Source organism: Oryctolagus cuniculus, chromosome 15, assembly GCF_051225735.1.
Source record: "Oryctolagus cuniculus isolate XC-2025 breed Fujian yellow rabbit chromosome 15, ASM5122573v1, whole genome shotgun sequence".
In the NCBI taxonomy this organism is placed as follows: Eukaryota; Metazoa; Chordata; class Mammalia; order Lagomorpha; family Leporidae; genus Oryctolagus; species Oryctolagus cuniculus.
This window is the reverse complement of record NC_142881.1, coordinates 23,065,114-23,088,902: the sequence shown is the minus strand read 5'-3', so window position 1 is coordinate 23,088,902 and position 23,789 is coordinate 23,065,114. Positions and strand designations below refer to the sequence as shown.

The 23,789-nt window shown below is 41.8% G+C and overlaps 1 protein-coding gene across 6 annotated transcripts in view; it reads right to left on the bottom strand.

The window, feature by feature from the left end:
• The window catches only part of SORCS1 (sortilin related VPS10 domain containing receptor 1), a 589,194-nt gene that overhangs the window by 186,731 nt on the left and 378,674 nt on the right, over positions 1 to 23,789 (bottom strand). For all 6 annotated transcript variants that reach the window (XM_051824151.3, XM_051824146.3, XM_051824152.3 and 3 more), the window contains exons 4-5: positions 17,024 to 17,182; positions 582 to 655 (exon numbers count right to left, since the gene is read on the bottom strand). In XM_051824151.3, coding sequence (XP_051680111.1) covers positions 582 to 655; positions 17,024 to 17,182 — 233 coding nt within the window. The remainder of the gene's footprint in view (positions 1 to 581; positions 656 to 17,023; positions 17,183 to 23,789) is intronic.

Genomic DNA, 23,789 nt, shown 5'->3' with positions numbered 1-23,789 from the left:
ACTGTTCATGCAACTCAGTGTTAAAAGCAGTCTGAACAAAGTGAGACACCCCCCCCCCCATACACACACACAAACACACACAGATTTCTGGTATGATAAGTAAAACATTAGGAATACTGGTTGTGTTCCATATGGCACGGGAAATATCTAGAACTGAAATCAGGATTGGGGGATGGGAAAGAACTACTTTTACACTAAACAAGGCTGACATATCTGTACTGAAAACCTTCATTTGGATATATAATTAATATATGTGTATCAGATGCCTTCAGTAATAAAAAAACACAATTTTTTTAAAAAAAATGACCATTTTAAAGTTCCATCAAAATATACAAGTCACCACTTAAAAAACTTCTACTGTTTACTAACCTCAATAATCCACTTTAGATTTGTTAAGGAACTTGTGGGGCAACATTTAACATCCCGTTAAAATGATTACTACTCCAGTGTCACATCCTGACTTGTGGGGAGGTGTACACGTGCCAATAAGAACAGACCTGATGTGAGAGCCTGGGATAAAGAGACGCCAGTGCTCATTCCTAGGTGGTGTCTTCTGTGCTGCAAGATAAGGTGAGACTTACCAGTAAAACCTGTTGGGTACAACCCCTTCCTGGATAAGCTGCCATCTTCTCCCAAATTCAGCAGAGCTGTATAACTGAAAAGAAGAGAAAGTTCTCATCATCCAGGCTCTATGGTACACTGAATGCACAGAATCACTTCTCTAAATCAGTAACAGTAGTACCACTTATTGAATACCTGTCATTTCTCAGAAATAAACCACATATACACTGTCTCAATTCCTCACATAAATACTGCAAGGTGGATGCTAATATTCCCATTGTACCGTTGAGGACTTGTTGAAAATCACGTCATGTCAGCAACAGAATGAACTGGAATTCATACTCTGTGCCACCTGGTGATAAAAGTCAGCCGTCTGACTTGACCTAGCACTTGCAGAGAACTGTGGGAAATGTAAGGTGTATAATCTGCATCTACAAGAAGTAGAGGATATAACCTGCACAATGAAAAACAAATGGTGAAAGCACAGGGCAGCTAGCAGCACAGGAATGCTCAGGGCTCAGGAGGCAAGCAGGGAAGCTTCACAGATGTGGAGGATCAGCGGGGACCTGGACAGACGACAGCGTTCAGATTGACAAAAGTAGCACACTTCAGAAACAGAAGAGCACAGTTCCAAGTGGCGAGACAGGCAGGGCCAGGAAATGAACAAGCCTGCCTCAGCTAAGTAAGTTCGGATGCACATGATGAAGGCAACTTGGAAAGGGCTTTGAATAGAGAGGAAAGGGGATGGGAAGTGATGCCGCAGGCAAGAAGGAGCCAGCGCTGCTCTTTATAACAGGAACCCAAGGAACTTCAGATTATGAAACAGCCGTCTACACCAACTAAGCTCTTAGTATAAACCAAGTGTTTTGCATGCATGATCTGAATCTATACACCATTGCTGAGATATAGGAAGTGATTGTGGTTATTTATCAAATGTCTACACAGCTCGTAAGATTTCAAACCCATTAGTTACACAGTTTTACTTCTCTCCAAGACTCACTGTTGATGAGATAGGAATTTGCCCTCCACTTCCCTACATCCCCTAAATGCCTTCTTGCTCTTCTGTCCTGTTCTTCATTGCTCCTTGTCAACCCTAGAGGTCTCTGCTAAATGACATCTTCTGCCTCCAAGAGTGTCCTTTGAGGACATCCAGAATATGAAGCTAGGCACTGTGATAACCAAAAGGCATTAGGTTACTGATTTGAAAAACATCAAGTCATTTCTTTTCATTTTATATGCTTGGTCAATAATTCATTCACTTGTCCCTCAATAGTCTACCATCACAATTGCCAGCTCCCACAGTGAATGGACGGCGAGTCACGTCACTTCGAGTACCACTCTTTTTCTCTTTATATTCAGCCACAACATTCAGTGAGGCGTCAAATAACTCACCAAAGCTGCAGAAGCACCAGGCATGACCAGAGAAGAATTCAACTCAAGTGAGTGTTTACTGACGCTTGAGAGAACTTGCTATGACATTGTGTCCATTTTACTAAAACATGTACTGAAACCAAAAAAAAAAAAAAAGAAAAAAAAACCTAAAATATCTAGCAACCAAAGTATACAGCTCAATTGGCTGCAACTACACAGCATTTGAGCATCCAGCCAAGGAGAAACAATTGCTTTTTCTTTCTAAAATTTTTTAAATTATTTTTTCTTTGCCCAACATGCCTGAGGGAGAAAGATTTCCTGGGTACATTTCATGTTGGGTATATTTTAAGAGTGCCAAGGAAAGAAGGGGAGGCAGCAGGGGATAGCACAATCCACTCCTTAACTCATGTGTATGCCGGGCTGCTGTTCCCTAACACTTCCTGAACGCCTTGCATTTTAACACACAGTCTTGTATAACAGCAAGCCCCCAATCTGGGATTGGATTCTATTTCTCCCAGTCTTATCTCCTTTTAGACCCAGAACTACACTTTTTGTATCAGCTTAAAGGGAACAGAGTTCAGTCCACTGTCATGTGCTTTTGCACATATATCCATGAATGCATGCAAATCTCTATATTCATATAGAAAGATCAGTGCACATGTAACAGAATGAAGGCAGTATGAAACCATAATGATAATTCTGTGTATGAAGGCTGGACTCACATATACCCTGCATTAATCATACACAAATTCTAAGACCAAGGGATTGCCATTGCTGCTCCTATAGAGAATTCATCTCTGTGAGGAATCCTTCGGTGCTAGTATCTGTGTTCTGTTTTCTTGTTTCTCTCTGTCTTTGTAAATTTATCCCTTAGGCTGGCATTCAGAATCTGCAGCCCAGTCAGGTGTGTCCCTTGCCATTTGTTTATTTCTTCAAAGGGCTGCTGTGTTATTTGTGAGCACCTAGAGGCCTCTGGAGCAGTGGGTACACAAACTAAATCCAGCCTGTCTTCCTCAGCTCCATTCCACCTCTGGAAACGTTCCCTTTGGTCTTGGTGGGCTGGCCTTCTTGCTCTTCCACTCACGGTCAGGGGCATTATCTTGGGTATGCCTTCACTGACGTACCTACTCTGGCGGAGGTTGCTTCAAGACGTGCCTACTTCAGTGCCAACCTACTTTTGAGACAAAGATCAAAGGTTACTTCCTCTATGAACCTTCCCTTACTCCTACAATTCCCACTAGACTCATCTCCAGAGAACCACAGTACAGTAACAAATGTTGTCAAATCACAGGCTACATACTTATATTTAATTTTCTTGGTAATGTTTCGAGAGAGTCCTCTAATAATGCAAGGCAGGAACTCCTTTATAAATATATCATGCTGGAATACCTAATACTCTCTGCCTGTTTTATGAAAGTGCAAAGTTTTGAGATGTTAGGAATTCTATACTTCTACATCTATTGGTTCCTAGAACATAGTACGTAACCAAAGAAACAAGTACTAATTTTATACCATACAAATCCCTCGTCATGAATTCACATAGTAAGGAACTCAGAGTCTCCAATGATAGGATGAAGACAGTTTATCAGAGAAGCACTTTTTGCTTTTCTTGATCTATAGCTAGAGGCCTGTACCTTAACAAACAACTTCACGGGGCCGGCACTGTGGCATAGTAGGTTAAGCTGCCTGCAGTGCCAGCATCCCATACGGGTACCGGTTCGAGTCCTGGCTGCTCCACTTCGGATCCAGCTACCTTCTAATGTGCCTGGGAAAGCATTTTAAGATGGTCCAAGTCCTTTGGGCTCCTACACCCATATGGGAGAAGAAGCTCCTGGTTCCTGGCTTTGGATCGGCTCAGCTCCTGCAATTGTAGACATTTGGGGAATAAACCAGAGGATGGAAGATCTCTCTGACCCTCCCCCCATAACTCTGCTCTTCAAATAAATCTAAAAAACAAACAAACAAACAAACAACAACAAACTTCACAAATGTCATTACATTTGAAATTTCCAAGGATTTGCCAGCAGGGCCCTACATATTCACCCCTAGACAAAACGTCTCTACATATGCCACCTACTACTTCAAACACATTCTCCTGCAAGAATTTAATTGTCCAGCCTTGTGTTACACCAAAAAAAGAAGAAAACAACTCAGAGCTGTTCCAGTTAACGTGTTAATTAAACCTACAGACCCTGACAGCAAAGTTGGGAATGGTATCAAAGCAGTTTACCCACTGACTCCATCTCAGCTTTTTGTGTACAATGAGTCAATGTCCTTTAATAAATTTCATAGTGTTGGCAGCACCTACATAAGATTTATTTCCCTCCCTGCCTGTCTCCAGCTCCAAGGTTTCTTCTGACTGTCAGAACACAGACCAAGAACTATCATTACTATCTGTCACATCCGAGAAAGCAACAGCCTCTCTCTAGCCCTGCCGAACCGAGAGAGAAAGATGAGGGAGAGGAAGAAAGCGTGTTTGCACTAGATTACGGAGGGCAGTATTCAATGATGAATCCTCTGTCACACACCACCAATGCGATTCTTAGAGTTTTGTTTGCATTCTGCAAAATAAGGGAAAAGAATTAAAGGAGCAGAAATTTTAGGAAAGATTCTGGGTAACTAAGAAATCAAGGTGGAAAATTCTTTCTGTCTCAAATAGCTGAACCCTCTTCTCTTCCTTCATGAATAGGACATAATGAGCACATCCCCAACACTCCTCTGTGTTCAAGATCTATTTGCAGCTTCAGGGCCTAATCCTCCTCCTGGTCATTATGCTGGTCTGGGGCTGTCAATACTTCTTCCTGCTGCTCTCCTCTTCTAAAGGATTTTTCCCAAGTCTCTCACCTAGGCTTCTTTTCCTGTCATCTGCCTTTGTCTGCTCCAAGAAGAGTACAGACAAAAATACACTTAATTGTGAAGGATGCGATTCCAAGAGTTAGTTTTGTTATTGAGTGTTTAACCAACTGTCAAGCATCTCTGTCGCCCTCATCAGGACGACTGTGAAGCTGCAAGTTGGATGCTGGACACCAGGCAAGGGGTAAGAGAGGAATACTTGGGGTGGGAAAGAATGTCATGCGTTGGCTTTGCTCAGGAATGGGGTTTCCTAATGCAGAGTAGATTAAGATGCAGTGAGAGGAGCTGGAGTTGTGGTGTCGCAGATAAAACTACCACCTGTGACGCCAGCAACCCATAATGGTGTCAGTTCAAGTCCTGAGTGCCTCACTTCCAATCCAGCTCCCTGTACCTGCACCCACATGAAAGACCCAGAAGAAGCTCCTAGCTTCAGTCTGGCCCAGCCGTGGCCATCTGGGGAGGGAACCAGCAGATGGAAGATCTCTCTGTTTCTCTCTAATTCTGACTTTCAAATAAATAAAGTAAATTAAAAACAAAAAAAGGTGAGGTGAGAGAATGAAGGTAAAAAGAAATCCTGTGTCTCTTTGATCTTATCTCTTTTTAAAATATTTATTTAATTTTATTTGAAAGGCAAAGAATCGGGAAGAGAGAGACAGAGAGACAGAGAGAGATATCTCCCATCAACTGGTTCACTCTCCCAATGCCCTCAATAATGAAAGACAGATCAGGCCAAAGCCAAGAACAGGAACTCAACCCAGGTCTCCTGCATGGATGGCAAGGATCCAACCACCTAAATCTTTATGTGTTGCCTCCTGTGTACATGATCAGGAAGCTGGAATGGAAAGTAGAGTTGGGATTAAAGCCATGGAACTGCAATACAGCATGCAGACAACCCAAGCCGTGACCTAACTGCTGCACAAAACTTCTAATCGCTCACATGTTAATTAAATTCCTAGAAGAACGCTATCTTTCTACTAGTAGATGAGAAATTCAGTTTCCAACTGTCCTTATCTCGGAAAAGTCTTTTTTGTATTCCTAACTTGGATGAAGGTATCCTTTCTTTTCAGATTGTCAGCCAGGCATATATAAGTATTATGAATTTTCTTTTGCAGCTAGGAAATTGATGGGAAGCCATGAATTCCAATAGAAACTGGAGCGAGAACAATGCCATAGAAGCTAAGCATTGTGATAATATGACTTAAGTCTCTGGTTGATGGAATCAGATGCTGTTCACCACAAAACTTCCCAGTAGGACTTCTGTGCCTAGGTTGGGAGCTCCTTCCTGGGTATCCTCCACAAAGGCTCCTCCAGAGGTCTCCAGGTGGTGGAGCACTTCCTGCTGTCAGCTGTTTTCAAGCTTGCCTGCTCACTCCTCTTTCCTTCTCTGCCCTTAACATTTAGGAAGCAGGGGGCCTGCAAATTGCATTTCTTGAAAAGGCTGACAGAAAACCCTGCCAGTTCTATTTATTTGCCTCATCCTAATACAGCCCTGGGGATGGCTTCAGTACAAAGCACTCATCCACCTCATGGCTCTCCAGTTCTCACTGCTGTTCCTGCATTCTTTTAGCAAGAAAGAGATGGTACCTTAAGGACTTCAAATAAATTCCTAATGCTAGGCCTAAGGCATTGCAAGCATTAAGCTCTTTTTCTCTACCAGCCTCCATAGGAAGAAAGAATCAGTCCAGAGAAACACATGGTCTTCAGAAGGTGTTCTTACGTTTAGGTTCCAGCACACAGGAGGGGGCCAGAACTCAGGCTAACGGGAAACCAAACTCTGCAATACCCAAAAGGATCCCACAAAACTTTACTAAGAGCTGAAGAATCTTCATCTTGGCTGCTTAGTGCAGAGGAAGGAACCATGATGACCATCCCAGAATCTACGCCCTTTCCCTGTCCCGACAGATGTAAGGTTTTCAAAGAAACAGCTAGCTTGTCACAGATATCACAAACAAGGAATAGCAATGTGCAGTATTTGGTTCCGTGTTAGCACAGACTGTGTAGGAGAGAAGATTTAGGGAATTTTTAAAGGTTTTCAATGTGGGCCTTTGAATACAATTGAAATTTCTTAGAACATAAACATGGAGAAAAAGTATTCTGGGGGAATGCATCACTCTAAGCAACTAAACAGCAGCAAGGCTCAAACTGGTGTTTTTGTGATTCTTTGGCCAACAGTACGAGACTCAGTTTAGCTGTGATGCATGAAGGAAAGCAAAGCAGGAGCTGTGAGTACAAATGGAGTGTGGGACCAGGTTGTATAATCGCAATCCTACCAAAACTTCTGGGTAACTAAAGTGGACTGGATCCAAGTACCAACAAGGTCAAAACTCAACAGCACCAAGGCTGAACATTCAGGCTTTGCTGATGAAGAGTGAGCAGAAATGATGGCATGTTGTTGGCTTCATCAATCTCTCCTGTGGCAGGATTTATCAAATCTGTCACTGGCCATTCCTCAGCTGTCACTGAAGTCTGTCACAAGTCCCAAAATTGGACTTGGTACTTTGAGGCTTGGGAAATTAGACATACGGAACTAGAGCTGGCTGGAAAAGAGGGGTCAGGACTTGACCATGGGCCAGTTTGATATGTGGACACTTCCTGTTGAATTCAGGTCTGGAGGTACATAAGAAAATGATAAGGTAGAATCTTGGCTTTACGATTTCTAAAAGACAAGTGTTGGTGGCATAGAACAGATCAAGAGTGGGCTAAAAAGTTATACATACAAACATATAGCTCACTTCAAAGCCTAAATAGCCACCTAATAGTATAATTGTGCCTATTTAAAACTTAATCCCAATCACTTATTTTTAAATGTGCATTTCTCCTTATTCTTAAAGCGCATTTCTTTCAAATTGTTAGGAACTGGCAGATCAAATTGTTGCAGGTAGCAATTGAAAAATAATGATACAAGCTATTTAAACATGGTCTCTAAGTTGAATGCAGGCCTTTCTTGTTTGCATATGATGGCATTTCAGCTTGAGAATTTGTTTTATAAACAAGCATTGGGGTTGACATTTAGCAAGATCCCTGGTTTCCACTCTAATTGCCAGTTTTGTACTTGGATATTTAAATTATTTACATATTCATAAGATTAGAAATCAGCTCTGACATTGGGAAATTTCAAGCACATGGAAATCCTGCCAAACCAGCATGGTATATAATGATCACCGTATTTCTTATAAATAACAGAGTGCCTTTTTTACTTAATGCAGTGCCTTGGGGAACCGTGAAAGCATTAGGTGGATATCAGTTTCCTAAGTGTTTGTGGCTGTGCAAAAATCATTTGAATATCTCAAGGGGCTTGAATTTCAATGATCCATTTGTTTTTTTATCTCAATCTTACCCTTTTGACATTAAGACACTGCTGGGCCTATTCAAACACGAATAGAATGGCTACAAAGATAAATATTTCAACATTTAATGGGTTACCATTACTACGATCAATAATATTTTCCAGGCGAAGAACATCAGCTCTTCCTTGTTGCATGGTATCGTCCAGTGAGTGACTATAAAAGCATTTAACATTAAAGTACCTGTATTAATCCCCATATTGGAAAGACACTGGATTCAGGCAGCTTTTGCTAAGACTATGACTATTTCCTGCCATAGCATGTAAGACCTGCTGCTTCTCAGGTCACTGGATAATATAGTGGGTGCATCTATGTATTATTTTCTCTGTGCCAGCCTCTGTGTCAAGTGTTTTATAGACATTATCTCAGCAACCTCCAACAGTCCCAGGAAGCAAGAATAACTTCTTCCACTTACAACTTGAAAAACTACCTGGTGAAGTGACCTACTGATGGTCATGCAGCCAGGGACAGGGCCTGGTGGAGTGAAGAACTGACACCCTTACCAGCTTGCTCTGCTGTCTGTTAATGGTGAGAAACCACTGTGGCTGAGATTCTGAAATGCTGGCATCTATCCCCTAATCAGTCACTGTTTCCCAGGGAATGCCCAGCATTCGAAGCGGTCTTGATAAACATTGCCTCTCTGTTACAGTGCAGTCAGAAATAGGAAGTAGTGATTATAAATGGAAAAAAAAGGAATTTTAAAAAAATATTTATTTAAGTATTTGAGAGGTAGAGTTACAGAGAGAGGGAGATCCAGAGAGAGAGGTCTTCCATCTGCTGGTTCACTCCCCAGATGGCCACAATGGCCTGAGCTGGGCTGATCCAAAGCCAGGAGCCAGGAGCTTCTTCCAGGTCTCCCACTCGGGTGCAGGGGCCCAAGGACTTGGGCCATCTTTTACTACTTTCTCAGGCCATAAGCAAGGAGATGGATTGGAAGTAGATCAGCTAATACTTGAACTGGCACCCCTATGAGATGCTGGCACTGCAGGCAGAGGCTTAACCTACTATACCACAGCTCCTGCCTGCAAATAAATTTTTTTAAGGACATATTTTGAAACTGTTTTTAATTAAAAATCACAGGACTAGTACAGAGAGAAAATTGAAAGTATTTTTTAAATTTACTTACATACAAGTTTCTAAAATTTTAACATTGGCTATCAAGCACATTGACAGGTCCAATTTTATTTTCCTGTCAATACATGATTTTTAACCGAAAGGTATTCTGCACGTATATTGAGAATGCTGACTGCTAATATTTATGGTGTCCATGCTTTGGTTTTGTATGTATCTGACATTTATACAGAAATGCTAACAGGGAGGTCAACAGACAGGATTTCCCGTTTTTTACCATGAACAATGATTCCTGGAATCTACAGACCAGAAATGAAGATTTCTGACATGACTGCTGTTTCTCAGAATTCCAAAGTAAGTGAAACAATATATTTATTTAATATTTACACACAAATATTCTATAACTGCCACAAAATAAAAGGCGGCCCTCCAAACTGTATGAAGGTTTTCTCCTCCCTCCAAGAACTGGTCACTTGTTTGTATGTGTATTTTTTTAAACTGTGAAATAACTTAACATCTCTCAGAGTAAAACTGATAGATGGAGGACAACAAAGGTTATAGGAACAATGGGAGGAAAAAGAGAAAGGTAATTTTTGAACTAAACAAGGCTCCAGATGAGGTGTATTTGACTTAAACAGTGTTCCTCATTAAGTTTGTGAGTTAGTTGTAAACACTTAAAATAAGAAGATATCATATTACATACAAAGAAGTATTACTTCTCAAAAAAAAAAAAAAAAAAAGGCCTGACAGGTGACATCAGCCCTGCCATCCTCTCTGGCATGAATGCAGGCTGGAACTTGACATCTCTCCTCACTTCTAATGAACACCTACTCTCCAAGTTCCCGCAGCCTGAACTGCCCAGCAACACCCCTAGCCTGTCTGTGTAGGAACGGAGGTCATGGCTAGATGGCTGGATGCCTACCAGGGTAGTGAAGGAAGCAGCACACTGCACAGCTGTAGAGTGCTGTCCCTCTGCTCCTGGCTGGTGGCAGCGGCCGTTCTCCAGAACGAGCCCAGGTAGACCCTGGCAACCTGAGACAGCAGGGCAATGGCCTTTCCTCCTGAGCTTCTCAGGAGGATGAATGTGAGCAGTGTTCACTTCATTTCCTAACACTGTCCTCTCCCCTTTACAAATCAACCTCACCCCCAACGCAAACCCTCAAAGGGACAGTGCCTCAGTGTGGTCTGCAAGGCTGGGGGAGACACATATTCTTAGACTTTTCTCCATTTTTTTTTTCTTACAGTCACATCTGCTCTTTGTTTTCTCTCATTTCAAATGTTTCCCAACACATCATGTTTAGTGAGGTGTTTAAGACAGACTGAGAGATGCTGTTAGAGGCAATGTTTTATAGCACAGTTTGTACACTAGTTTATTGCCAAATTAAAATAAAGATGTAATCTGGCAGACTCAGCCTGCTGCTCAGCCTTCCTTGGGTGGCTTCCTGTACTGAAGCAAGGAAGCAGGGGAAAATAGCAAGGAAGAAAGCACTGTGTACTCTTTCTTCTATTGCTCCATCTCCAAGTGTGAATAAATAACAACCAAAGAACAGACAGAATGTTCTGCCTACTCCTCAAGCCACAGAAATAAAATAAATAAAGGCAGCCAAGATGTTGGTAGGACTTTTCATATTATCCATGGAGACAATTACAAGAAATACCAGAGTTGGAACTTTACATGAATAGTATACCTCTGTCCATTGAAAATAGAATTCTTATAGTCTCTATAATGTTCATTTTTCTGGGAATTCCAGGGATTTCCAAAGGCCTGTTCTCACAAACATCCTTCAAAGACCAAGGAGTTTAGTTCCTATTTCTATACTGGGTAAGTCTGAGGACAGGGCTTCCAAGTATTAGGGTACTTCTTTAAGAATTTTAGTTGGGGACTGGGGCTGTGGCATAGTGGGTTAAGCCACCATCTGCAGTGCTGGCACCCCAAATGGGTACTAGTTTGATTCAGCTCCCTGCTAATGTGACTGAGAAAGCAGTGTAGGATGGCCCAAGTGCATGGGCCCCTGCATCCATGTGAGAGACCCAGATGAAGCTCCCAGCTCCTGGCTCAGCCTGGCCTGGCCCTGGTCACGTAGCCATTTGGGGACTGAACCAGTGGATAGAAGACATCTCTCTCTCTCTCTCTCTGCGTCTCCCTCTCTCTAACTCCACCTTTCAAGTAAACGAATAAATTCTTTCAAAAAAAAAAAAAAAGGAATTTTAGTAGGAAAAAGGCTCCACTCATTTTTGCTTCAGTCACTCTAGTGGTGCCTGTACATGCCCACTTGAAAGTGTGTTGATCTACTGAGAGCCACTGAGATGGTGGGTTTTATGACAGCTGACTGGGCTAAGGTTTGCAGGGATAGATAGCAGACATTATTTCTGGGTGCAATCAGGGTGTTTCCAGAAGCTACTAACATTTGAATCAGTAGATGAGATTCATCTTTTTCAGTGTGAGTAGGTATCAAACAAAAGGCCAACAAGGGAGGGAGGGTATTGGGGGAAGAACTGCTATAATCCAAAAGTTGTATTTACGCAATGTATATTTATTAAATAAAAGCTTTCTATAAAAAAAGGCCAAGGAAGACAAACTCATTCTCCTTTTGGGCTGGGGCATTTCACACGTCCTGCCCTACGACACTGCTGGCTCTTGGATCTTTGGACTTGAATCAGGACTCACCTTGAGCCAGGATTGACCCCATTAACTCTATTACTACTCCGCATCCCAGCCTACTCAGTTCTTAACTTTTTGGATATGCACTTCATTACACCACTAGTTTTCTTCATTCTCCACTCTACAGGGCTACAGATGGTAGATCTTGGGACTTTTCGGCCTCCTTAAGTGCACGACCTAATTTTAGAAATCTCCCTCTCTTTTTCTCCTACTTCTCCCTCTTCCTCTCTCTCTTTCTCTCCCTGTTTTCTTTCTTAAATTTTCTTCCCTTTTCAATGACCTAGATAGTGAACATCCCCAAATATATTTCCCTCTCTAGAAAAAAGTCTATTACATAAAATCATCTTGAGTTGGTGAATTCTGAGGATATGCAGCCACAAAATTTATTTGATTGAGGAGAAGGCCATTTATTATTATCATTTTTTAAAAATGGCCTCCACTGGAACTGATGGCCAATAAGACTCTATCTTAGATGCGAAAGGCTACTCTACTCCACAGATTTATTTGAGTCTTCCACAATGCTCACGTCAAAAAAGCCTCTACTGGGAACCCAGGAATCCAAGAAGACACACATAGCACAGCACTGTAGCCTGTGCAGTCTCTACTCTGAAGGTCAAGACCCAATCTCCTCCATAGGGCCTAATCCCCATTCACTTAAGAAAAGAAAAAGAAATGCCAGGCAAATTAGAGTGAAACAAACGTGGCTGCATGTTCTGAGAGAGACAGTGTGCCACAGACACAGGGCGCACAGCAAACAAGGAAAGAGGCAACTGGAAGCCTCTGTTGTGAGGTGAAAGCCGAAGAGCTGCCAGCCTACCAAGGTGTGTTTCTACGACAGGTGCACGTTTACCGGAGGATTCTGTTCACCAGAATTTGATGCATAACTGCAGCCAGCAAAGTGAGTACTGGCACTGGGCTGGAAATTCTACAGCAGCAACACCAGCATCTTTCACAGAAAGACTCCTAAGCAGCACTTAAATGAAAAAAGGAAGCTCTTATTTCCTAGGAAAATATAGTCAGTGGGCATCAACGGCAACACATGACCCTCTGTGGAAGCCCACAGCTACATCTCATTCCATGACCCCAGGATGATGTCAGCCAAGATATCCATACCACTGACCCACCTGAGTGCCACAGCCCCTCTCAGCTAGATTGCCAGTCAGCACCATCAGCTGATGGTTCCTGTAATTCCTAAAGCCCGTTTTCTTCCAGCTAATGCCTCTTCTCAGTCTGTGACTCAGGCCTGGAGACACAGGAATCTCCTTTGATCCACTCATAGTAACAGGTTATCTTTATTTTCCAGGACGATTTATTCTTCATTCTCTCTTGGAAAAACAAAAACAGTAGTAGAAAGACTGGCTTCTGTCCAACTATCTCAAAATATCACCCCCAGGAAGGGGAACCCTACCATATTTCAGGTACGGCTTAATTCCTTTCATAGAACATTCACATGTGATTTTCTCTTGGAGAAAATTGATTAATCTCTCAAGTCTTTAGATCTTTGGCTCCCTACTTTAAATGGATGAATGAAGCTTCTCCCAGGTCTGAGATCAAAGGATTTATTGGCTTGTGGTTGCAAAAAGTACCTTTTGGTCCTGACCATCAACATCCGAGGCTAGACCTCCTGCAACATCATGCTAAATGGTTTCCTTGATGTGACCTCACGTTACCACAGTTTAGCCACCTGTTACTACCAATAGCATTGGTAACCTAGAGGCATTTCCAAAAGTTCCTAGTTTCAGAAAAAACTGTAAAAATCAGTGCATGTATATGTTGTAATTAGCTTTACCAAATTTCCTCTTCAGACAAATAAACAAATCAATACTATAAATATGTTTTTTCTCAACTTATAATACTATTCACAGTATTCTTCTTGTGAAAAATATGCTCTTTGTCAACAGAAATCAACTATATTTATGAAGGTTCAGGTGAACATACTTTATAAAACCTTCAGAGCAAACACAATACTCGATCCCTATCTTCTGAGTTTTGAACTCTGTTTCATATAAATGCATCCATCTTCTTTGTTTGTTATCTGCTTCGGATTAGCGAGAGGACTGCCTCTTAGACCACTCTTCAACCATTAGTGAACTCATGTCTTCATTTTCTGCCTCTAGACGGACTGAAAACTCCCTAATACAGTTATTTTATACCAACACTCTACAATGTAGAGCCTTTAAGACAGACATGAAGTTTAATACTTGGGCTTTTTTTAAGAAACCCTGGAAGAGACCCTGGCATGATAGCTATACCTAGAAACACCATTTAAGGTAAAGGAAGCCAACATTGAGCACTGTTCACCGTGAGGGGCTGAGCTGCAGCAGAGCTCAGGTGACCTAGCTCCTTCAGGTTATTCTCTGTGCCATAGAGACTGCCGAAGGCACCGCCTGAAGTGCTGGGATACAAAGGGTTACATTTCGGGGGCATCCGCCTCTCAGCAGAATTGCAAAGATGCACAGTTTTCACTTAGCCAGGTAAATCTGGCCTTTGCTGTGCCTCTGGCATCAGGAGAAAATAATTAACCAACTGTCGAGTAAAATACAATAACCCAGTGGATTAAACCACTAATACCGTGTCCTGCGCTGCTCAGCTTCTCCTCTGTTAATTGCGCTATCCTAGACCAGGTGCACTGTGGCTTGACTCCAGGAACAAAAATGTACGTTCTGCTAAAAGGATAGCCAGGATGCTCAAGAAGGTGCGTGGGGGGGGGGGGGGACTTTACCAGTTGTAATTCGCTTCTAAGGTTTAAGGTGCGTTTCATTTCACAGTAAGCATAGCATGAATAAAACTCCAATCCCAAGAATTTCAATTTGCTTCTTTCAAAATACTTCTGTCACGGAGATCTCAGGAAGTTGGGTACACCACTCCCTCACCTATGGAGGTCCCCACACGTGTGTATTACATCACACAGAACCCTAGAAAAGCCTCCTCACTCATGTGAGACCAGCATTCCTTTAGATATGTGCAGTTTCTGGGGCCAGTGCCGTAGTGTAGTGGGTAAAGCCGCTGCCTGCAGTGCCAGCATCCCATATGGGTGCTGGTTCAAGACCTAGCTGCTCTACTTTTGATCCAGCTCTCTGCTATGGCCTAGGAAAGCTGTAGAAGATGGCCTAAGATCTTGTGCTCCTGCACCCGCATGGGAGATCTGGAAGAAGCTCCTGGCTTCAGATCACCTCAGTCCAGCTGTTGAGACCATATAGGGAGTGAACCAGCGGATGGAAGATATCTCTCTCTCTCTCTCTCTCTCTCTGCCTCTCTGTAACTCTGCCTTTCAAACAAATAATAAATAAATCTTTGAAAAAAATACTTGTAATTTCTGGCCGGCGCTGCGGCTCACTTGGCTAATCCTCCACCTGCGGCGCCAGCACACCGGGTTCTAGTCCCGCTCGGGGCACCAGATTCTGTCCCGGTTGCTCCTCTTCCAGGCCAGCTCTCTGCTGTGGCCAGGGAGTGCAGTGGAGGATGGCCCAAGTGCTTGGGCCCTGCACCCCATGGGAGACCAGGAGAAGCACCTGGCTCCTGCCTTCAGATCAGCATGGTGTGCTGGCCGCAGTGCACCAGCTATAGCGGCCACTTGGAGGGTGAACCAATGGCAAAGGAAGACCTTTTTCTCTGTCTCTCTCTCTCTCAATGTCTAACTCTGCCTGTCCAAAAAAAAAAAAAAAAAAAAAAAAAGATACTTGTAATTTTTAACACCTGATTCCTCGAAGCAGCATTCTCAGAACAACTTTTCACTGAACAATGCATTTCAGAAGGTGTGTTACAATATTTCATTATTTTCCCTTTGATTTTTATGGCCAGAGTTGAAAAGATTACATTTGTTATGTATTTGTTATTTATTTTCATTTTAATTTAATTTTGTTTACTGTGTGGGGCTTTACTTCTACCTAAGAAGGTAAATTAATTAAAAGTAGAGACTCTATATCTACTTTTAAAAATACGTAACTGGGGTGTGTGTGTCTGTGTGTATGGGCAGTAGAGAGCATAAAAGATATAATATAGTATTACATTTTACAGGACAAATACATATGTGTCCACACACACAACAGCACAATAGCATCTAACACTTTCTTAAGTCAAATTCCGATCCTTCTCCTCTCTTGGTAGGACTCAAGCACACTGTATAAGTGAAGAGAACTGTCTTATAGAGAATGTGGTTCAGTTCCAGGGGGCTGACAAGGTGAAAGTGCAACCAGCACCAGTCTTCTGCAATGCCAGCATGACAGTGATGCTGCGGCATCCAGAGCCAGTCCTGAGGAGTGCAGCTGCTTCCCAGGGTGAATACGGGCTGTCCTGATGACGAGATATTCTTCTATGTGATGTCCTTCCTGTGTACCACTGAAATACCTTCAGAGCGAAAATGTACAATCACCAGCTGCTCGTTGGCTCACACAGCCAACACTTGGGAGCCCAGCAATGACTTCAAGAAAACTAAGCTGTGTTTGTTCAGCTCCAGACTGAGGTTAGAGGTCTGAGGAAAGAACAAGGTGCATATAATAGAATCTAAGTCCTGGAGGATGTCAGGAAGGACATTTTCCAGCCCTTTCTTGCACAACTCTGCTGTTCAAGTTAGCTTGCAATCATCAAGTCTTCCTAGTAAAGCCGCTTTCCATTAAAAAAAAAAAAAAAAAGTGTGATTCTTCTTCAGCTTTAACACAAACTGAAAGTCCCGAGACAACAGGATTCCAAAAAATGTTACCTACGTACATCATTAGTGTTCCTCTGCCCTTTTCCACTCACTGTTTGGCAAAACCCTAGTTAGTATTGTTAACCTTCTTAACCATTCAGGCTTATGCTTCTACTTTAAGGGTCTGACAAAACTGTGGGCACCTGACCCAGAGAACACATCACTGTCCACATGCAAAGTACACTGTGTCAAATTTTGTGGGGCTCAGCGCCTCCTATCTTAAGCATACAGGTTAAACACCACATCTCCACTGTCTTACTGAGTATTGAACCTTCACTCCGCACGCTGTTTCAGACATTTCCATAGTTTAAGGGAGCAACCTGAGAGCCTCCTTGCTTCTGTTATCCTGTTGGCACAGAGTTCAGGCTAGTGTACAGAACAAAAATTATGGAAATAAAATGTAGAGATGATTAACTAGAGGTCTGTTCCCAGAGAACCACGCACCACTTTTTCTAACAAGGTTGGTGTGCTCACCTTTTGGTCTTGACTATACGCCAGAATCCAGTCCTCTTGCTTGGGGTGGAAAAGCAGGCTCTGAATGTAGAAGTTCAGCCGGTACTTTTGATAGGTTGCTCCCTCATCTGAGCTGATCAACAAACTGCTCTCAATCTCTGGGTCTGTGAGTAACATAATCTGCAGCAAAGAATAATTGAAGAAAAAAATAACAAAGTTAAGTTTAAAAATGTATAAAACTTGAACACAAGCTAAAATTCTGACAAGGGAGGGACAAGGGCAAGGAAAGAATGGTTGACCAAACAAGAACCCTGACTCTGTCAGCTTAATTCTCCTACCTTGGATCAACAAGTGTCCTAAAACTATCTTCACTGAGAACTGAAAAGGGCAGGAGAGGTTGGAGAGAAGAGGAGATGGATGACTGCATTCTCTTCTCCTCTACAGGATTCCTTAGCTTTACCAAGGTAATTTCATTAGCCTGGAACATTTCCTACTATGACCCTCAAACCAATGCTTCCTGCTTTGTGCCCAGTGTCATCTCCATTTTGGAAGAATTAAAGAACAGGAATGGGTACTTCCATTGTGGGAAAGGTAGAAATAAAAACAAATGGAGTCCACTAGTTTCTTTTTCTACCTCAAGACCTTTTGTTCCACATCAGCCAGATCCCATGACGTCCTAACTTTTATCTGATTTCTGAGTCTTGAGTCAAAGTCTGGATTCTAAAAAACTCAAAGAATTCCACGGAGTCTATTTTATCTCCCAACCTTCAGCACCTTCTAGCCTGCTATAGGATGGACTTAATTTGCTTCTTGTCTGTGTATCTTCTACTAGAACAGAAGCTCCCTAAGAATAGGGATCTTTGCATGGTTTATCTTTTTTTTTTTTTTTTTTGTCCTCAGTACATTCTGAAGAGCTGTACTACAGCCAAGCATGTATTATATACTTGCTCAATGCTTGTCAAGTGAATGAACAATGTATAAATTAATGGAAAGCATTTTCAGAGCAGTCACATGGACTTGATGACCAGAACAGCTTGTGGGAAGATGAACAGAAGTTCCTTGGACAAAGTGGTTGAAGTCTCTTCACAATCTTCAGCATACAGACCCGAGAAGAAGCTACAAATATGTAAAACCACCCAGCTTCAGATGCTGTTCACTGTCTCATTGGGAGGCCTAGTTTTGGCCAGAGCAGTGTGACTGGTCCATAATACATGCAAGATGGAATAGCTGCCCAGAAAACTGCTCTGTATTTCTTCATTTTAAGCCCTTAAGAATGTGTGATAAAGCACCTCACCCTTGACTCTGTGTGGTCTCCTTTCACTCAGAGTACACACTTCACACCTGAGAGGTGGGCGGGCTACCCATTGACATTCCCCATCAACCTTTTACTCAGTATTTTCTGAGTTTGGTTGAGGGAAGCAGGGAAAATATGCTCAAAGTGTGACTGTACGAAGAGATATCCCTGCAGTCCAGAATTTAAAGATTAGCAGGTGAGAGAACAAGAGACAGAGGGAGAGGGAGCAAGAATGCACATAGAGGCATAGAAGGTTAAAGCCACTGCCTACAGTGCTGGCATTCCATGTGGGCACCAGTTTCAGGCCTAGCTGCTCCACTTTCGATCCAACTCCCTGCTAATGTGCTGGGAAAGACAATGGAGGATGCCCCAAGTGCTTGGGCCCCTGCACCTACATGGGAGACTCTGTGCAAGCTCCTGGCTCCTGGCTTTGGCCTGGCCCAGTCCAGCCATTGTGGTCATTTGGGGAGTGAACCAACAGATGGAAGATATCTCTCTCTCCTTCTCTCTCTGTATCTCTGCCTTTCAAATAAATAAACAAATCTTTTAAAAAAAGAAAATGTTCAAAAATAAACAAAACTATGACATAAAAACTCAGAAAGCCCTTTAGGAAGAGGTTTTTCAAGAATTTGAAAACACGCTTATTAAAACTTCAGAATTCTTAGAGGCATTTTTGAAAGCAGTATCCAGTCACTACCAATGGCACACAGAGGGGCTTAACAAACACACTCTGCCTAAACTCTCTTGATGATTTCCAGAATCAGTGCACAGTTCCTTGCTGCTCTTTCAACATCCTCTTGTTGAAGAGGAGACAAGGGATGTGGTGGGTGAGGGAAAGCTATGGCTGGCAGCTGCACTCAGGACAAGGTGGAAAGCACACACAAAACAAGCAGCTAATTGTGAAACCACTGCCCACCAACCACAAACTGGCAAAGTCTGGGTTTCTCTGTCACACATCCCCAAAGAAGACAGTGTCTCTTCATTGGATGGCTGACAAGGAGGCATCAGGGAGACTGCTAAGCACAAACACTCAGGGCTTTATCAAAATCTAGTGTATGCATTAAGCAAGATGTTTAGATGGCACCTAAATTCACGGAATTATTTCCAGGTGATTTCATAGTTATTGGCACATAAAAGCTGTCACTTTTCAAGTAACAAATAAGCCATCAAATAATCATATTGCTTTGTGTCTCCAACCACAATTAACAATAATGTATAACAACCTTTCCTGCACTACTGCCAACAAGTAATTTCCATGATAATATGAAGAGGTTCAATTTTATACAGCATCTATTGTCTGAGGCCAGGTAATTTTCCCCCCTCTGATTTTTTAGTCCCTGTTAACCATAATATGCTTTCATCTCTTCCCGTGAGTACAGGTCTCACCACCTGCTTCTGCTGGCTGGCTGCTTCATCAAAATAAAATTTCAGAAAAAAAAAATCAGAAACAGAGCCTACAGAATATCCCCCAAGCCAAAATAATTTATCATTTGTTTAAAATATTTTTGATAATCATTTATATTCCAAGTGATCAAACAGAGGAGATATACTGTAGCCAAGCAATATTGGGTGAGCACGGGAGAATAAAATGTAAATACTTTCTAGCATATGGACACTTAACACTGTATAAATAAAATCACAGTTTCCTTGACTTTTCTTCTGGACCCTGAAAATATGTAGATCAACTCCTGCCTTCTTTCTGTAGCCCTCATTCAAAACCCTCCTTTAGGGAACTTGATGTTTTAGAAATGACAGAGCCAGCGGGAAGTTCCCCAGGAGCTTTTTAAGTATTTCTCTACAACACAAATAGTTCAGTGGCTCCTCTCTCACATTTCTGCTCAAATCAACCCAAAACAAACAGGTCAATATGGATCATTCTTGTTTAGCCATTTTTATTGCACAAACAGCATTGGAAGACCTCCAGGAAAATTCAAAACAAAAGAAAAATAAATTTCTGTTGACACTATCACCCCAAGTTAAACTATGTTTGTGTTCCCTTCTACTTCTTTTTTCACATCTCCACACCATATCACAGATGAATATTTTATTTTTATAGTTTTTTTCACTTAACATAAGATCTGTATTCATTTTCAACTAAATCATAAACACATAAAGAAATGCATTCTCATTAACACCACTATGTACACTGTATTCCATTTACTTAATCACAACCTTCAAAGAAATTAGGTTATGCTTGGTGCAATGTTTGAAATGTAGTAAGTATTTAATGAATTATTGTTAACTGATTATGTACAATCTTATTATTTCACTCTTTAATTTTATAGTGATTTTAATTCAAATGAATTGAGGTTTGTGTTGACATTTGTAGGTCATAAAAATAAGTAAATTAATAAGTTAATAAAAACTTAATGAGATCTAAAAAGAAGAGATTTAACCTACTTGAGATTAAAAATAATGATAATAAATATGTTCCAGTAGCTAGACACGGATAATATTTGTAAGTGTCACCATTAGACAGAGATAATATTGTTTATAACTAAATAAATCCCATCTTTCCAACAGGGTGATCTAGCAAATATTTTCAAAATTGTAAATTCAAGTTATACTCTGCAAATGTAATAGAAAATATTTATAAATATTTACAATGACCTGAGTTTAAAAAGGTTTTTTTTTTTTTGCTGAGTTTAAAAAGTTCTCTACTCCCATCTGATATCTTCATGTGACTTTGAATGCATGCTTGTTGTGTTTAATCCTCTGTATTCTAGAGTATGAATAACAGTAATAATTCTGGAGTATGAGTAACAGGTTTTTAAGAGGACTTGGTAACTACACACAACCAATCTTTTTATGTTCCTGAAGTGACCTCTCTCAAAGGAAGGATGCATTGTTTGATCTGTATCAGATCCATTATCTTTGGAAATCAATAAATGGATCTTTTTCCGTCCTGTCTTCTGGTGAATGCAGTCTGGGGATTCCTGCAACAGTGGATTTTAATAAATACATGTTGTGCCACTTGGAGGCATGGAGGGAGAAGACAAGAGGAAGAGACTGCTTTTAACAGGAAAGTAATTAATCTGTGTTCAGATCAGCCCATGAGTGATTAGCGCCAGTTTACTTATGCTTTGCAAGGTGTGCAGATGCTACACCGACTGCATTTGCAGATGAATTGTTTTCTAGAGAAAGTCAATAATGGCTACACAGGCTCTCACCACCCAGCTGTAAGCAATCATTCATCATCCACCTCAAGAGTAGGAAGAAACTTTATTTGTGTTTCCTGCAGGTGACAAATGAACATGAAATGCAATTTATAGATTTCAAATACGCCACTTTTCCACCTTTTTATTTTGGTATTATTCCTTTTGACAGCTCAGTGCCATCAAAAATTAAGTGCATCTTCACTCTCTTGACTTGCTGCAAATACAACATATGGCTACATGATGTAATTCCACAAAGGCTGGCAGGCAGCTGTGTGATCCTTCCAGGTGACTGCTGCCCGCCTTCTCCCCGAGGAATGCTGCTACGTTTTAGTTTTCCAGATTCTGTTCCTAGGCGTGTTGTACTTGGTATTCAAGCATTTACCTGTTTAGATGACGTGGAGTTAAGAAGCATCACTTCCTCACCTTTGAACATACACATTTCCCCACAATTCCTATGGTCATAAGGCAAAAATGTTTTAATGTGTTCCTCATTATTTTTTTTTTTTGTTCTTTTGTCTATTCTTGCTCATTCATGGGCTGGAATCAAGCAGAGGTAATGTGCTGTGGCTACAGATAATTTCTCTTTCTTTGCTTAGGGCTTAACGCAGATGCAGATGCCCATATTGCAGGTGCATAATAAATGCTTCTCCCATTGAAAATGACAATGGCAAAGAAAAATAGCAACAGCAGCAATGAAACACTCCAGTTATCTACCCACTTCATTCAAACAGAAATAATTCTATCTATAACAGAATAAGTGGTTATTTGCAATCTTCTGGCCTCAAAATTAAAAATGAATTAAAACATAATCAGAGCGAAATAAGTAATTTGCTGACCAGTGTGGGCAGAAAGGCCACCTATTCCCAATGGGAGTTCGCATTTATCCGTCCCAGATGAGCAACACTTGCTTATCAGCTGACAACAGTCTGGAGGACAGCAAACATTAGGGAAAGGTTCACAGGACCCCAGAATGACCTGGAGGGAGGAAATCAAAGAGGAACAAACAATAGTGAGGTAAGGACACAGGAATGATTCAAAGGAGAAAGGGTCCATCAAGGATGCACCTGTAGGCTGTGGAAAAACGGACAGACACAACCAGTCGTCCTAAATCCTATCTTTAAAAACTCAGTGACACTCACCAACCCACCATCTTTGTCCAATTACGGAAGACAGTGCCATTCAACAGTGAGAGATGAAAAGAACATCTGCGAAACAGCCCATCCACCTGAGCCCTGAAAAGGGATTCTGTGAAATCACTGAGAAACTGGCATTTTATTCTAATGAGTTAATTCTGTGAGTTTACTTTTAAACTATTTTTTAAACAACAGTCAAAAGACTTGGGGCCGGCGCCTCGGCTCACTAGGCTAATCCTCCGCCTGCAGCACCAGCACACTGGGTTCTAGTCCCAGTCGGGGCACCGGATTTTGTCCCGGTTGCCCCTCTTCCAGGCCAGCTCTCTGCTGTGGCCAGGGAGTGCAGTGGAGAATGGCCCAAGTGCTTGGGCCCTGCACCCCATGGGAGACCAGGAGAAGCACCTGGCTCCTGCCATCGGATCAGCGCAGTGCGCCAGCCGTGGCAGCCATTGGAGGGTGAACGAACGGCAAAGAAGACCTTTCTTTCTGTCTCTCTTTTTCTCACTGTCCACTCTGCCTGTCAAAAATAAATAAATAAATAAATAAATGGCTTGGACCTTTTAGTAAAAAAAATTTTTTCAAAGAGTACGTAATATAATTTCAGTTCTTCACATGCATCTTAACTGCCTTTTCAGAAGACCACACCCCTTAATTATTATTTGTAAAAATAATGACAATTGAGTCTATGCTCCCTTGACCAGTCCTACAGAATACATAGGAGATAAATAAAGCTCACCAAGTATGAGAACATATGGGTTGTATTTCTTGGAGGGCAGTTTTAGAAAAGCAAATTTACCAGACATCTCTGCTAATGTCTTTTGGGACTACTGAGCATAATCCTCTTCTCTGAGTCAACTTTAAAACACCACTTCACAAGAGACTGCGCTTCCACTGCCGTGGATGGCGCTAACCCCGCACAAAGGAAGTACTGCAGTGCTGACAGGTTGATGTGCAGGATTGCACCTGGAGCTGATGCACCACAGCCTTGTGCTCCACAAGAGCCGCAGCCAAATCACAAACTAACTTTAATCAGTATCTTTCTGCATGTGTGCCCTTCCTCACAAGGCACTGGTCTAGCAGTTAAGACACCAGTTAAGATAATCACACTTCATGTTGGAGTGATTCATTCTGTAGTTTCGGCTCTACTCCAGCTTCTTGCTAATGCAGAGAACACTGGGAGGGACCAGGTTGTGCCTCAAGTG